Genomic DNA, 17,404 nt, shown 5'->3' with positions numbered 1-17,404 from the left:
TGGATCATGGGGTGTGGCGCTGCCGGTACCTGTGCGGGAGGACGAAAGTCTGAGTCTTCAGGTCCTTGGTACTTCCAGTCTTGCTCTATGGATGCGAGACTTGGACTCTGACCAAGGATCTGAGACGGAGACTTAATTCCTTTGGTACCAGGTCTCTTCGGAGAATGCTTGGCTATCGCTGGTCGGATTTTGTGTCCAACGAGCGGTTGCTGAGAGAGACTCGGATGAGATTTGTTACCTGCATAGTCCGTGAGCGTCAGTTGCGGCTGTATGGACATGTGGCTCGTTTTCCTGACGCTGATCCTGCTCACCAGATTCTCTCAGCGAGGGAGTCTCGTGAGTGGAGGAGGCCAGTGGGCCGACCACGTGCCTCGTGGTTGCAGCAGGTTGACCATCATCTCAAGGAGATGGGGATGGGCCTGGCATCTGCCTGGCGGATTGCCAGACGGAGGCCCCTGGAGTACCGGCGGAAAGTGGACGCAGCGACGCGCTGTTCTGGCACATGCTCCCATACCTGACCTGACCTTGAAATGTCCCCGGTGTCTACCACGTCTCCGGTGTCCTCTGTCCCCCCCCCCACGTGCCTCAAGACAGCCAATGACGGCCGTCCGGTAGATGCAGTGCGTAACCGAGACGGAAATAGCGAGAATTGACGGAAATACCCAAGTATTTCAATGGAAATTCGTGAAACTAATGCGTTGTATATGTGAAAACCATTTAATTTATTGCTTGACGGGAAAAAAACCAAGAAACTCGCCCCTCTCATGTACGAACGAACGAAAGACGTCATTTCCGCCCACTATCGCATTTCGCGCCGATCGCCGAATGCTGAAAGCTAAATTCTTCTTATGCCATCATTCTTTTGCGGCCTCCTGCCATGCTGTTTCAAACGATTTCATTCCTTCTGTTATATATAAAGGTGCTTATCACAATAATAACAAGATTTTTACATTTCAAATATTAAGTACGCTTTTTAATTGTTTTTCAACTGAAAAAGCGTATATTGCATATTTTAACATTAATGTACTCATTTACTTCACCACACGCGCTGTATTGAAGGATTTCACTTGTTTTTAATGGTAAACAAACTTTGGTAAATCACGGATGATGAAAGTTGTGGTCAAGTTTCATCAAAATCGTGTGTGTAATTTCTGAGAAGAGAGCAAATAACTATTTTGCGGGGACCCCTCCCCCCCCCCCCCGTAAACTCCTTGAGAACCCGCTTTTTCGAATTCCTTGAACAAACTTTGCTGCATACCGGGTGATGAAGGTTGTGGTCAATTTTCATCGAAATTGTGTGTGTGTAGTTTCAGAGAAGAAGTTGTAATTGTATGTGAACGGACGAACTGACGGACGGACGACGCACCATCCCATAAGCTCCCCGGAACTTCGTTCCAGGTGAGTTGAAGAACAACCAACTTGTGAGGATTATCATACAGCAAAAATCTGCACATCACACGACACAAAAGAAAACCAGACCTTGGCACAGAGCACAATATATGCAAGGGCTGCACTGTGTGTGTGTGTGTGTGTGTGTGTGTGTGTGTGTGTGTGTGTGTGTGTGTGTGTGTGTGTGTGTGTGTGTGTGTGTGCGTGTGCGTGTGCGTGTGCGTGTGCGTGTGCGTGTGCGTGTGCGTGTGCGTGTGCGTGTGCGTGTGCGTGTGCGTGTGCGTGTGCGTGTGCGTGTGCGTGCGCGTGCGCGTGCGTGCGCGCGCGCGTACGTACGTACACATACATGTGTGTTATCATATAGTGTAGTATTTGGCGGCAATCTATATATGTGGTCTAACTGGGTTGCAATGTGGTCTAAAAATCCTTGAAATTCCTGAAATTTTGTTTCTTTTCAAGATCTTGAAAGTCAAATATAAGTCTTCCCTTGAAAGTCTACCCCAACACCAGTATCCATCACCCATCCACACACAAGCTACCTACAGGTCATGCCAATATCCTTGAACTTCTCTATCTTGACCAGTGGTTGTCCGAATTGAATAGAGGTGAACTGTTACAACCCTGTCATGGCGCCCAATATAATCTGCCCAGCTATGCCACGTGTTCTTTTGGTATGAGCACTGGCACGAATCATTCCTGGTCAAAAGTTAGAATGCCTTGAACAAATTTTGAGGGAAAGATCTGTTATCTTGTCTCACCAGACTCAGTGGTGTAATGGTTAAAGCATCCGCTCTGAGTCTGGGAGCTTCAAACCCCATCGGTCATCCTCAACTTTCTTTTTTTAATGGTATATGCTGCTTCATTGCTTGATGCTCAGCACTTATTTAGGATAGAGCACAGATATACATTGTAGCTTGGCACCCACAAGGGGAGGAATGAAATATCATTTATTGCTCCACTGAGTTTTGAGATCAAAGTGATGTCACAAAGATCTGTCACGGTGTCCAGATTGCTTTGAGAAGTTGTGTCATTTCCACCCAAGTTCAGTTGGTTTTGGGTTTAAGTAAAGTTTGATGATGTCATGTATTTGTCTACACTATTTATACCTGCTTCCTCCAAGAATGAAATATAGTGTAGAAACCACTTCCCTGGTTAGGGCAAAGGTCACTGGTTAAAAGAATCTGCACTCTGCCTCGTGTTGTGAGACTTGAAAGTTGTCTCCCCACCTTTGTGGAAGAAGGGAGGAGGGGATTATTTCCTGCCCATGACATGACTGGGTACCACAAGCATGAGCACAAATTTCGAGGGGAATTCGCTGAGCTGTTTTGTATTTTCTCAGGTTATGGTATACATACCCACTGTTTGTGTGTCATTGGTAGTAATCTCCATATGCGAGTTTCAGAAAGTGGAATGGAGCTCTCCCATGTCTCAAAGAATCTACCTCCATTTTAGTAAGGGATCACGATTCATGGACCAAGTTGTGAAGTTTTCTTCTCAAAGTTTTGTTCCCAATGCTCTTTTCGGGATCATCAGTGAGCCCCGGGCAGCCTCGAACTGCAGATTGTTTGTGGTAATGTTCCCAGGGATGGTTTTTAAGATCTCTGTGATGTTCTTCTTTATCCATTGTTCCAATTATCACTTACAATTTCAGCACTTTTCAGCTTCCAAGATCTTTTCACTTCATTTTTGAGATCTTGGTATTTGATAATTCTTCACCATTGAGATAAGCCTGGTGTTGGCTTGGTAGTTAGGGTTTTTGGCTTGGGATTTAGAGTCCTGAGTTCGAGCCCCGTTGACCAATAAATTTTACACCAGGTGGGGTTGACTCGGCCCGTCATCCTTCCGAGGTCAGCAAAATGAGTACCAGTGCACTGGTAGAGGTGCACATCATCAGCGGCACAGCCGTGCTTCCAAGAAATTGTAGCTACCCGGCAGCCAAGCTTCCATACGCAAGAACAGAACCATTGAGATTCTTCACAATCTTCATGATGATAGCACGACATCTAAAAAGAGGTTGTGGATGAGTTGGGTAGGTGACAAGAACAAGCCGATACGAATTTTGTGAAGCCACGGGTGCACGGATATCAGTGGGACACAAAATGTTCAGCCTGGTGGAGGTATGCACTCTTCCAAGTGCTATTCTAGTTGCATAGGTTGTGCAGTGAATAGCTTGTTCTAACCCATTAAATAATCATATATTAACGAACCCTGGATAATTACCGATGCCATCAAATGTGGACAGAGGTTATGTTTTCACCCCTGATCATCTGTCTTTCTGTGAGCAGGATATCTCAAAACGTTATGGATGGATTCAGAAGAAACTTGGTGGATAGGTTGGGTGTGTGATAAGGATGAATTGATTTGATATTGGTGAAGATTTGGATCCGGTTACTCGAATTTTAAAAATTTTGACAACTGATTCTTCACCATTGAGAGATGAGACCAAAAACTTTCCTCGACTTTGCAAGAAGTCGTGGACTTTGGGTGACTGGTTCATGGTTTCGGTGCCCACAGGCTCATCGCTGGACTTGGTATTCCAACGTTGGTGGTGTGGCAAAAGAGATTGACCATGTGCTCGTTGATGGTCGCTGGAGAATGATTCAGAAGTGTAGGGACTGCCAGAGTGCTCAGTTCCTCAATACCGCCCACACTTGTAGCAACTCCAAAGTTGCAGATTAAATCCAGGAGAATGGTACCATCCCAGCCTTGGCTGGATGTTGGCAAGCTCAAGGATTAGAGGGTAGCTGAGGAGTTTGCGAACAGTTTGAGTAGGGATTTGGGGGGGGGGGGGTCTGTGTGTTTTGGGAAATCCTGAAGAGTTGTGGCATGCCTTCAAGAGTACCATCCTTGATGTTGCCAGTGAATGTCTTGGAACCCAACATCAGGCGAAGAAGAACTTTGTCTCCCAAGGGAAACTGGATACCATTGGCCAGAGTTGCAGGGCCAGGCTTAATGGCAGAGCTGAGCTGTTTAGGGAGTTGAGACGTAAAACTGTATGTGTGCGAGGGCGGAAAAGGGGGCCTATGTGTGAGGAATCTGTGACTGGGTAGAGCATCACCTGTGGTAAAGTGATTCTCGTCCTGCTTACAGAGGAATTTGTGCATTTACAAGGAAATCTAACACAGGTGGAGGCCATTCAGCACATCATGCCTGCGTGAACCTACGCGACGACTAATTTGTCTACACAATATCGAAGGAAGAAAATGCGAAAAAATGGTTTTAAGTAATGAAATTAAAATGTGTATTTTTTTTTTCTTTTTCTTTTCTTCCCCTCAGGAGAGGGGCATGGGCTTTGTTAAAAACACACAACATCCACCACACAACCCCCCTTGACAAGACCCCCACCAACAGCACTCCATAAATGTTGCGTTCCTCCAAGCCTGTCCCTCAGTGTACTGCAGTTATAGCGGAGGGTGATGGGCTCTTGACAGAGGAGTCCGAAGTGAAGGCCTGCTGGGCCTGTAACCTTGAGCGGCTGTACCAGGCTGACCCACCAGCTGTTGAGTTGGACGTCAGGGGTGTACCTATCCCTATTGCTGACCCTCCAATCAACTCTGAACCACCTTTGTTTGTGGAAACACAGGCTGCGGTGAACTAGTTGAAAGGCGGTAAAGCTCGTGGGATCTGTCGCATCCATGCTGAACTTATCAAGGCTGGTAGAAATGCTGCACTCATGTTGTTGCATGCAGTTCTGTGCTCTGCTTGGAACACAGGCATCATCCCAAGCTACCTAAAGAGGAGCCTTGTTGTCCCTCTCTGGAAAGGGAAGAGTGATTGCTAGGACTGCAACAGCTTCGAATGGGTGATGCTGCTTTCAGTGCCGGGCAATGTCTTTGCTCGGATAATTCTTGATAGGGTTCGCCACCATCTGCTTGAGCACCAGCGCACCGAGCAGTCGGGATTTACACCAAAGAGGTCAACAGTTAGTCAGGTTCACTATGTTAAGAGCCAAACTTTCATTCACTATTGATGGATATTTGTAACTACTCCCATTTTTGGAAAGCCCTTGGTCCACTAAACACAAAAAACAATGTTTCCATTTGAATCAAATACTTTTTCAGCTGTCGTCATGGATTTCAAAATGGCCACCATTTATTTACTATTTTTATTAATAACTCAAAAACTAAGCAAGATATGAAAATGATTTCAATGGCTCTACCCACATTTTTGGGGGTGGAGGAAAATGATGGTGCAAGTAGAAATCGATTTTGATGGCAGCCATCTTGGAATTTGAGATGGCTGCCATCAAAAAACCTCTTGTTTGTTATTGTATCAATTATTGTATTAAAATTTGAACACAATTCTTTGCGATAAGAACCTAACATTTGAAGCTAAGGAAATTGATGCATGTATTGACATCAAATTGAAATGATGTAAGAATTCAAAATGCAGGTTATCTTATTATCCACGATGGTCACCATTAAAAATCTATTTTGGTCTACAACCTACTTGCAGCTTACGAATTGTGAGCCGAGTAGCCTCGGGGGCATTTCCACATTTTCAAAGTCGAGGAAAGTGATGGTGCAGCTATTTGAAAAAGGTTTTGGTATTGGCTTGCTGCAACCTACGATATTTACCCATCAGTAGTTATTTCTGTATCACTTGCAGCTATTTTGTAGCAACAGGTAATTTCCATGCATGCCTGTTGACAGAACGTGTGCCATGAAGTACATGTTTGTACAGTGCAGGGCATCGAGCACCTACTAAAGTGGCTTTATTGCTGGTGCATTGTCAACTTTTCACATAAAAACTTCCTTCACTTTATGATATCTGACTATTATCTGATAAGAATATTCTGTAAAAATGTACCAGATCAACATACAAACTGTGACACTGGAATCAATCCATAGATATCGTATTCGCTGGACCAAACAGTTTTAGTTCAACCGTCATCTTCTGAACTGTCATCAAACACAGGAATACTGAGGGAGTCGTCATCATTTTGGCATTCAGTGTTTTCTGAACAGAGGTCTGTGCAGGCAAGATTATGCGAACTGCAACCACACCTGTGTGTTGGGCAATCGCCCTTGCAGTGACAAGAAACCATCTCAATTATGGCGTTTGGTGCAGGAAGATCATCTGTAGTATGGGGCATAAGTTTACCATTAGCATCTTAGAAGAATCCATTCTTCAGTGGATCTATGAAGGTCTGATGTGCAATACTAGCTTGGCCCCACACGAGCCTGGACATGGACTCTCACTATATTCTGCTTCAATGCGCCCATTGTTGGTGGCAGTCTGTCGCTTTCCGCCATGTGTTTGCAGAAGAGATACCATTGTAAGTCTGGAATGCTCTCGATGTGAATTCCTTTGGGGCAATATACCTCACACACAAATTATGCAAGTACAGCCACCTATTGCTCACTGAGACCATCATCATCCATGAGCTGCTGAAAAGCTTCAATGACATCATGACCTGCTTTCATGAAGACTTTGAGCCATGTCGCTTTGCCTATTCGGTTGAATTTCCCAATAGTGTCAGCTCCTGAGAAGGCATGCAATGCGGGCAGTGCCTTTGCTCTTTGTCTTCCAAGTGCTGCAGGAATAGGCTCCATGTCAATGATCCCGGACACCATTGAAATGGATGTTTTTCTGAGGAAAAGATGATCGTTGGCAACTACAAGTACAAGCACGTCAGTGTCTGGTGAGAAGAACATGATTTCTGCATCAGGTGGATTTCTGTGAGATGCCAACACTGCATGATGGATCAGAAGGGTGTCTGCCTCTTCGTGGTTGTTCTCAAACACTATATTGCTATTGCTTCTTGTGCACCCAGATGCAGACACAAGAATAAGTTTTGGTGAGTCCTTGTTGTGCATAATCACTTTCATTGCAAGGTAATCTGTTAGATCAGACTTTGTCTTGTCATGCAAGAGGAATTTCTTCATGGTGACATGTTTTATCCATGTATCATCGTGGATCTTGTACTGGATAGGAGCCTTTCCCTGTCATCGGGATTACCTTGTAGCATACTTCAGAGATTAATGCTTATATGTGTCAAACACTACAATGATCTCATCATACCCTCTTGTTGTTGACATCAGCATTTCATTGAAGTTGTTTCTAAGGTCAGCAACAGTTTCTAATGTGGCTGTTTTTTTATTTTCTGTACAAGAACAATGCCATCCACCAAGGCAATCTTTCTGTGTACACCATTGGTCTCTGTTGGTGAAGTGTCCATTGTGTCATCATTCACTTGACTCTGTTGCATTTGATCTGTCTCCTCAGGTTTGAGTGTCTCAAGATGGTGAATCAACTTGGACTTGTCAGTGCATCTAAGCATTGTCCCATCAGGTGAAAACAGTGCTCTTGGTGTAAGGGTGAATTCATGGTTTCCAATGGCATGTTTTTGATCTATGTCTCTGCTGGATTTTTCAAGAACCATAAGTCTTCCATACAGATTTTTTTTTTCTCCTTCAGATCGACTGTCTTGTCACGCAGCTTAATGGACATTGTCTTGTTCCAAGAGAGAAACATTCTGTTCCTTACTTTGTTTCCTTTGCCCAAAGGCTTGTATCACCATTTATCCTGTCTTCCACAAATTCTTCATGCAACTTTTGACCACTGTCATTTGCATTTAGTATCTGCTCCACATACTCATCAGTCCCAGTTGAAAGTTCATGGCAGCTGCGGTCACTTCCTCATTGTATATGACATTTGTTGGTTGCTTTAGAATAGCAACTGCGATGCCACATAACCTCCTTTAAAGGGCTGTCACACCTTGACGTTTTAGCCAGCGTATGGCAAGGTATCAAAATGTATGTAAAACGCTGGCGTACGCTGAGCTATTGATGTTTTTTTTAAGTTTTGGGTGTATAATAACGTGTTGGACATATGCATAATGTATTAGTAACGTACACAGAACGTTTCAATCACATATAGATAAATTATACCAACGAATGCTGAGCGTGTTGTCGGCGTTCACAACCTATGCCCAACGATAGTCTAACTTATGCATAGCGCGCGGCAGCGTATCGCCGACGATCACGTGGCGTAGGTTATTAATAGGCTGCAGCTCGACGATTCAAATCGTAACTGCACTAGACATCGAAGTGTGAAGCCGCTGTCGCACCTTGACGTTTTAGCCAGCATATGCCGACGTATGAAAAATTTGCCGAACCAAGCTGGCACACGTCGAATACGTTATGGGTAAGTTTTGTATACGTTAAGAGCACGCTGGCATACGTCGTAGTACGCTGGCATACGTCGTCATACGCTGAGAAATTTTCAGCATGTTGAAAATTTCTCGACGTACTCTGCGTATGACACACGTTCCACATACGCTGGCCATAAGTTGTAGGCATGTTACATGATCTTGACACACGTCGACACACGTTACATGTACGTTACTCATAAGTCGAAACACGTCGACGTAATGGTTAGCGTCAGTGTTCCAGACTCCCTGTTTTTTTTTTTGTTTTTTTTTTTTTTCTTCGGTATGACGGTGATGTTGACACTTCGATTTCTAGTGCGGTTATGATTTAAATCGTTCAGCGGCAGCCTATTAATTATATTATATCATAACCGCACTAGAAATCGAAGTGTCAACATCACCGTCATACCGAAGAAAAAAACAAAAAACAGGGAGTCTGGAACACTGACGCTAACCATTACGTCGACGCGTTTCGACTTATGAGTAACTTACAAGTGACGTGTGTCAACGATCGCGTAACGTGCCTACAACACGTTACTCGTAGGTTAGAAATAAGTTTCGGGCACGCTAAACATTACCTCGACGTGTGTTAACGATCGCGTAACGTGCCTACAACTTATGGCCAAGCGTATGCGGAACGTGTGAGTCATACGCTGGCATACGTCGAAAAATTTCAAGCATGGAAAATTTGTCTAACACCTTGGCGTACTATGACATATGCCAGCATACTACGACGTATGCCAGCGTGCTCTTAACGTATACAAACTTACCCATAACGTATTTGACGTGTGCCAGCGTTTTAGCCAAATTTTGCATACGTCAGGCATACGCTGGCTAAATTGTCAAGGTGTGACAGGGCCTTTACATGCAGTGTCTCTGGTGTGCATGATTCAAAGCTCTGATGAATTTGGTCCTTCTCTCCATCCCGTACGCTGGCACGTTCTCGAACAGTCGATTATACGCTGATAAGAATCATGCCTGGGATGCAGAACAAGAGTTCCTTTTACTGCATCATGACTCTGGCACAGGATGCAAAGCTGCCAGTCATTGGGTGTGGATCCCTTACTAAGAATTGGCCTGTCAGTCATTATGGGCTACAACCTGAAAATACAGTGAACAAATTTCTGATTACATTAATGTAATGTTCACATTATTTTGATCTATTGAAACTTGTTCTTGTCACACCATCATTTTCTTAACCCCTGTAAGTAGCTAACACTGGTTGAAAAATCACCATATCAACAGCGTATTCCTGAGCTATAGGTGAAAATTATAGTCAAATGATTGTTATTTTTTTCAGTGGTGTCAGGTCAGGTATGGGAGCATGTGCCAGAACAGCGCGTCGCTGCGTCCACTTTCCGCCGGTACTCCAGGGGCCTCCGTCTGGCCATCCCCCAGGCAGATGCCAGGCCCATCCCCATCTCCTTCAGATGATGGTCAACCTGTTGCAACCATGAGGCACGTGGTCGGCCCACTGGCCTCCTCCACTCATGAGACTCCCTCGCTGAGAGAATCTGGTGAGCAGGATCAGCGTCAGGAAAACGAGCCACATGTCCATACAGCCGCAACTGACGCTCACGGACTATGCAGGTAACAAATCTCATCCGAGTCTCTCTCAGTAACCGCTCATTGGACACAAAATCCGACCAGCGATAGCCAAGGATTCTCCGAAGAGACCTGGTACCAAAGGAATTAAGTCTCCGTCTCAGATCCTTGGTCAGAGTCCAAGTCTCGCATCCATAGAGCAAGACTGGAAGTACCAATGACCTGAAGACTCGGACTTTCGTCCTCCCGCACAGGTACCGGCAGCGCCACACCCCATGATCCAGTGAATCCATGACTCCCCAGGCCCGACCCAGACGTCTATTGACCTCTGACTCGCAGCCAGCAGAGACATGAATATCACTGCCAAGGTAAGTGAATCTCTCCACGACCTCAACATCCTCACCACAAACAGACACAGACAGGACAGCAGCATCCAAGATGTCACCGAAAGCCTGGATCTTAGTTTTGACCCAAGAAACCCGTAATCCCAATGGCTCCGACTCCTCATTCAGCACCTCGAGGGCCCCCAAGAGGATGTCTAAAGTCTCCGCAAAGATGACTGCATCATCTGCAAAATCAAGGTCCGAGATCTTGACATTCCCAAACGATGCACCGCAACTTGATCTCTCCGACATCCTCCCTAAAATCCAGTCCATACAAGTGCTGAAAAGTGTGGGGGCAAGTACACATCCCTGACGAACTCCAGTAACAACTGGAAATAAGTCAGAGATGGTACCACCACACTTCACAGCACTCTCAGTACCAGAGTAGAGTTCAGACATCAGATCGATCAGTTTTGGTGGCACCCCACGAAGACCAAGAATCCTCCAGAGGACATCCCGATTCACTGAATCGAACGCTTTACAGAGATCAACATAGGCTGCAAGCAGCCCCTGCCGAAACTCTCGTCTGCGTTCAGTGAGGACACGAAGTGCAAGGATACGGTCAATCGTTGACCTCTTTGGTGTAAAGCCTGACTGCTCTGGACGCTGGTGCTCAAGCAGATGGTGGCGAACCCTATTAAGAATTATCCGAGCAAAGACCTTGCCCGGCACTGAGAGCAGCGTCACCCCTCGGTAGTTGTTGCAGTCTTGGCGATCACCCTTCCCGTTCCAGAGAGGGACAACAAGGCCCCTCTTCCAGTCAGTTGGGATGATGCCTGTGTTCCAGGCAGAGCACAAAACTGCATGCAACGACACGAGTGCAGCATTTCCACCAGCCTTGAGAAGTTCGGCATGGATGCCACAGATCCCTGGAGCTTTGCCCCGTTTCAACTGGTTCACCGCAGCCCGTGTTTCCACAAGCGAAGGTGGACCACAGTTGATTCGAGGGTCAGCAACAGGGATTGTAACACCCTTGACGTCCAACTCGACAGCTGGGGGATCAGCCTGGTACAACCGCTCAAATAACCGGCCCAGCGGGCCTTCACTTCAGACTCCTCTGTCAAGAACCTACCACTCTCTGCTCGAACTGCAGTGCTCCGAGGGATGGGCTTGGATGAACGTAATGCGCGAATTCCCCTGTAAGCGGGACGAGAATCACCTGTCCACAGGTGATGCTCTACCCCCTCACAGATTCCTCGCACATAGGCCTCCTTGTCCACCCTCAGTGCACGTACAGTTTTACGCCTCAGCTCCCTGAACAGCTCAGCTCTGCCATTCAGCCTGGCCCTGCGACTGGTCAATGGTATCCAGTGTCCCTTGAGAGACAAAATTCTTCTTTGCCCTGCGGTGAGCTCCAAGGCATCAAATCGGCAACATCAAGGACGGTGGTCTTGAAGGCGCTCCACAACTCTTCAGGAGTTCTTCAGTGGTGGCCATCTTGGAATCCGATATGGCGGCTTATCAAAGATGGCTGCCATCACAGCCAATTTTTACTTGCACCAACATTTTCCTCGACCCCAAAAATGTGTGTATATCCATTGAAATCAACACAATATCTTGCTTACTTTTCAAGATATTAACCAAAATAGGTGTGAAACGGTGGCCATTTTGAAATCCAAGATGGCGGCCCTAAAATGTATCGATTCAAATGGAAACTGGTTTTGGTGTTCAGTAAGGTCAAATCCTCCAAAAAAATGCAGTTGGTTGCAAATCTCCACGAATATTGAACGAAAATACACAGGGAAGCTGACTAGATTGACCATATCCTTGCTCCTTTGTGTCCTCACCGAACTCAGATGAGCGTTTCGGCAGGGACTGCTCACAGCCAACATTGATCTCCACAAAGCAATTGATTCAGTGCATCTGAATGCCCTCTAAAGGATTCTTGGTCTTGAGGGGATGCCATCAAAACTGATCAATCTTATTTCTGAATTATCCTCTGGCACTGAGAGTGCTGTGAGGTGTGGTGGTTCCATCTCCGACTTATTTGTCGTTGTTACTGGAGTTTATCAGGAGTGTGTACTTGGCCCCCCACACTTCAGCGCTTGTATGGACTGGATTCTGGGGAGGATGTCAGAGAGATGAAGTTGTGGTGCATCTTTTGGGAATGTCAGGATATATGACCATAATTTCGCAGATGATTCTGTCATCTTTGTGGAGATGCTAGATACCCTTATGGGGGCCCTCAGGGTGCTGAATGAGGAATAGGATCCACTGTGATTACGGTTTTCCTCGGTCAAAACTAAGATCCAGGCTTTCATTGACATCTTGGATGCTGCCATCTTGTCTGTACCTGTTTATGGTGAGGATGTTTGAGGTCACTGAGAGATTCACAGAGAATTCATTAAATTCATTTCCTTAGCAATGATATTCCTGTCTGTATTTTGTGAGTCACAGGTTAATAGATGTCTGAGTCGGGCCTGGAGAGTCGTGGATTCACTGGATCATGGGGTGTGGTGCTGTCGGTACCTATGCAGGAGGAGGAAAGTCTGAGTCTTAAAGTCCTTGGTGCTTCCAGTTTTGCTCTACTGATCTGAGACTTGGATTCTGACCAGGGATCTGAGACGGTAACTTAAAACCATTGAATTTACACCAGGTGGGGTTGACTCAGCCTGTCATCCTTCCGAGGTCGGTGAAATGAGTACCAGTGTACTGGTAATACGGGCAGAGTCGCGCTCTCAGCCAATGATGCTACCTGCAGCCTTGTGGTTCATGTGAAGGAGGTGGAGGAGCTGGGTTGGGATTTGAACCAACACGAGACAGCTCAGAGGGAAGAGTGTGCACCTCTGGACTGTCCTGCCAAGCCTGACAAGTCCTTGAATCTTATAAATCCCTAATAGTAGGAACCCTAAACTATTTACGTACACGAAAGGAGATCGAATAATTGTGCTTTTTTGTGTAATATGTAGATGACTCTTTTATTTGAATGTTCTTGTACGTGTCCATAAGAAATCAATAAAAGTCTGAATTTTATTGTTTCGCAACTCGTGGTTGATTCAGATAATTGTATAATATTAACATTTATCCTCATCATTCAGTTCGCGCTGTTCATTCATGAAAACGATCGATTTGTTTCCATTTCGGAGAATGGAAATGCCCTCGCGCTGATCTCATGGCCATCTCATTTTATTTCCATCAAGGGAAATTCAGTTGTGTGTCAATCGGGGAGTCATCGAACCACCTACCTTCGAGGAATAGTCGTAACCCCGCCTCGCAAGCTTCAAATACCCAGAGCTGTCAGTACAGCAGGGACGTGTCAGATTATACGGGGCGAAGATACGCGTCGCTCGCGACCGCATATCCATCATCCCCTCTGCTCCCACCCCCAGGCGCGTGGAGCATGTGACCAAGTTGTCGGCGGGAAGTTCATATATCGGACAGGGGGACGTCTGACCACGCATCAGTGTCACCATGCTGGTCTTGTTCTCCACCCAGCATGGCGTGCTTCTTTATGTGCTGCTCGTCCAGCTATTGCCTGGTAAGGCGCGTGCGGTTGATAAAGTGGGGAAATTTCTGGTTTTATTGGTGAAACACTTTCTGCAGACACAAACGAAGGTGTGTACATTTTTGTGTGAAATTACCTCTTGCGGGTACTGACCATATTTAACGGATCAAACAACGTGAACCTTCATCTGAGCGTTACTAGAGTACGGAATGGTTAAACACCGAGTTTGTGAGCGTGTCGATCGGTTCGGTTTGGCCAGCCCGTGAACGGTGCAGTCGAGCAACGTCTTTCCTTGGCAAACCCACAAGAGCTTTGGAACAATTGGGTGCGTGATGGCCTCAAGCCAGGCACACTCACCTCTCAGCTGTCTTGCCTGGGTTTGAATTCCGACCGAGCTGTAACCCATCATCACAACCAGGGTGATTCATCAATGTGTGTGCCGTCCTGTCTGCCGGTATTCGTTGGTGGACGTTAAGAGCTATCGCCGGCACCCTGAACACGTTGCAAATTCTCGATCCGTTATCATGCGTCGGAGTGGCAATTGTAACCCAAGCCAAGAAGCTCGTTCGGCTGAACCGATGATCTGTGTAGCTCACAGTACATTGTCACGATAATGATGTTCAGGATTTGGAAACTACTGTATTTTTATTTTAATACATGATAATTGTTAGCTCGTCTACAATGGAGTCGAGATGAGCTGTTGAAGCCAAAACGAGGTCTTGCAGACTGCAGTCGGGCATAGTGGGTCCGTAAACATTTTTTTCGTGTTTTTTCCTCTGAGGTGGCTCAGCCTCAGCTGATCGTTTTTAACCTCGGCATGATGATTCATGACGTCGACGAGCGAAAAAGAATGGAACCCCTTTTCAAATTTCCATCCAGGTGGTGAGTAATTTCCTAATTAACAAAATATAATCTGTGTTTGTAGGCCCATCATGTGTCGAGAGATTCCATCATCTCAAATTAAATTGGAAAAAAGTGTTTTGTTATTTAATTTTAACCTCTTAATCCCTCTTCATTTAATTTGATCTTGATCATAATTTGATTTTCACCTCTTAATGATAGTAATGTCCTCTAGCTTTGAAGTATGGGAAAGAAAGGGAAGGGGAGGACTGAGATGTGGAATGGGGGTGGTGGTGGTGGTGGGGGGCAGAACTCTTTTTCGTCCTCTTAAGCCACTTTCGACTTTTATACCCCAACTACCATTACAATGTACCCTTTGGACCTTTTGACCGCATGGACCCTTTCGACGATTAGACCCCTTTAGACATTAGAGCTTTACACCCCGAAGTCCCCTTTAGACCCTTCTTAGTCCCTTTAAGACCCGTTTCATTCTTTTTAGACCCTTACACCCTTCAGACCCTTTTTTTCAGGGTCTAAAAGGGTTTAGGGTCCTTTCACTGGACAAAATTAATGGAATGGTTTTCAGAACCCCCCTCCCCCCCACACCCCAGGTTTCTAGAGTGCCCATGTGGTTCACCAGCAACACACCTTCTGATGAAACTCCCAAAATACAGGATCACTGCTCACCTCCGCACTCATTCATTGGTTCCTCTTTTGTACCCATCCTACATAGTTTTCACTGTGCGAATACAATCATGTTATTTGGCCTTTCAGCCCCCACGGCCCCTAATGTTCCATCGAATCAAACTGAAGATCAACTTTAACCTTTATCACCTCATGCACCCCAACGACGACCGACCTCCATCGGGAGAGGTGGCAAGTCTCCCTCACTTGGGACTATTCATTTGTTTTGTGTCTCACCAGCTCGGTGTCCAAAAATGTTTTTAACTTCACTTTGTTATTCCTCCTCCTCTTCTTCTTTCTCCTCATCCTCGTCTCACTCCCCTTGCTGGTGCTCTTAGCACACGATCTGCAGTGACATTTGTAAGTGGACATGGGAGATACCATCGGCTGTTGACTTCAGCAGTGACATGCATGGCGATAATCCAGGCAGAAATGAACCACAGATTTTATCCGCATCCCTTGTGCTTATTTTGTTCCACTGGAAGATAAAGGCCTGATCCCCCATCTTTTGTTGGGGATTTGTTGGCATACTCGCTACGTTTGTAAAGTACGAGTTGGAGAGAATGTCATGGAAATAATTTGTAATTTACCCAGGGTGTCTGGGATCACTCCCACTTTTATCCAAGAAACCCTTGGATCTTATCATCTACCAACTAATGCTAGCAAATAAGTATTCCACTTGTGTGTACTTTTTGTTGTTTAAAATATATACTGGGGAATCTGTTCTCACGTTAAATGCACATTTTGTGAAGCTTTGTCGAGCCACTGCGGCATTTGCAGATCAGTAAAAGGGTAAAATGAGATGTGTTTAGCCCTGCATTCTTTCTGGGTTGTTTTGGTTTGAGTCTTGGGGTCCACCCTTTCCTTGGTAGAACTTTTCTATTATGGAATTTGAGTACAGTTGCCCCACATGACGAATTTTTATCAACTGAGTGTTGCCAACGGTTATGCTAACTGCAGTGAGAATCCAAGTAAAACTGACATTTTGGGTGTAAGCCCTTTGTTGGAAGAAAAGAGAGAGAAGCTAACACTCAAAACACAAGGTTTACCTCTTTCAGCAACTAGTATAACCTGTATCAACCTTTTCTTGATAAATCCTAAAATGTGAACTGATGCAGACCGAAACTCGTCTTGACAAAGTCGAGTATTCCTTTGATTTGTCCATAATTAACCTCGTCCATATCCAATATAATCAGTGTACTCTGGTGGTGTGTGTGTGTGTGTGTGTGTGTGTGTGTGTGTGTGTGTGTGTGTGTGTGTGTGTGTGTGTGTGTGTGTGTGTGTGTGTGTGTGTGTGTGTGTGTGTGTGTGTATATGTATATGTATATGTATATGTATATGTATATATATATATATGTATATATATATATATATATATATATATATATATATATATATATATATATATATATATATATATATATATATATATATATATATCTTCTTCTATCGGCTGCTCCCGTTAGGGGTCGCCACAGCGGATCATCCGTATGATCCGCATAGTGATTTGGCACATGTTTTACACCGGATGCCCCTCCTGACGCAACCCTGGTCGCCTCATATGACACAGGGATAATATATATATATATATATATATATATATATATATATATATATATTTATATACATACTAATTAAAGGCAATCTGTCTCCTCCAAAACCATAAAACCTAACAGCTTGAAACTTTTCATGCATACTAAGAAAACTCCAAGGAAGTGCAAGAGTAAACATTGGGTGTTTGGGTTAATTAAAACACCCCTTTTGAAGGTAATTAACGGCCTTATTTAATTATATCCTTCACTATCCTCTGCCACCTCGCTGTCTGGGGTCTTTAGGCGTTTCCTGGGTAACCTCGCTGGGGTCTAAAGCTGCCATGTTTTTTGACCTGCTCAACCATGCATTGACTTGGAACAGGCCGCAACAATTTCTTAACGATAGTTTTTTTATTTTTTTTCTTCACCTTCC

The 17,404-nt window shown here is 45.1% G+C and overlaps 1 protein-coding gene and 1 long non-coding RNA gene across 2 annotated transcripts in view; one reads left to right on the top strand and one right to left on the bottom strand.

Annotated features, from left to right (window-relative positions):
- Nucleotides 1-1,053: 1,053 nt before the first annotated feature.
- On the bottom strand, nucleotides 1,054-13,794 carry LOC147023987 (uncharacterized). Its single transcript, XR_015060496.1, has 2 exons — nucleotides 13,656-13,794; nucleotides 1,054-1,446 (listed from the first exon to the last, which is right to left on the bottom strand). It is a non-coding gene; the product is annotated as an uncharacterized LOC147023987 (long non-coding RNA).
- Nucleotides 13,720-17,404, top strand: part of LOC147023984 (interleukin-20 receptor subunit alpha-like) — a 144,270-nt gene continuing 140,585 nt past the window's right edge. The window contains exon 1 of the mRNA XM_085890099.1: nucleotides 13,720-13,948. Within this exon, the coding sequence (XP_085746225.1) occupies nucleotides 13,882-13,948 (67 nt within the window). The 5' untranslated portion in view covers nucleotides 13,720-13,881. The remainder of the gene's footprint in view (nucleotides 13,949-17,404) is intronic.

This window comes from Eptatretus burgeri, chromosome 7 (genome assembly GCF_056783735.1).
Source record: "Eptatretus burgeri isolate ZD-2024b chromosome 7, Ebu_testis_v1, whole genome shotgun sequence".
NCBI classification, from domain to species: domain Eukaryota; kingdom Metazoa; phylum Chordata; class Myxini; order Myxiniformes; family Myxinidae; genus Eptatretus; species Eptatretus burgeri.
This window is presented reverse-complemented; position numbering and strand designations above follow the sequence as displayed.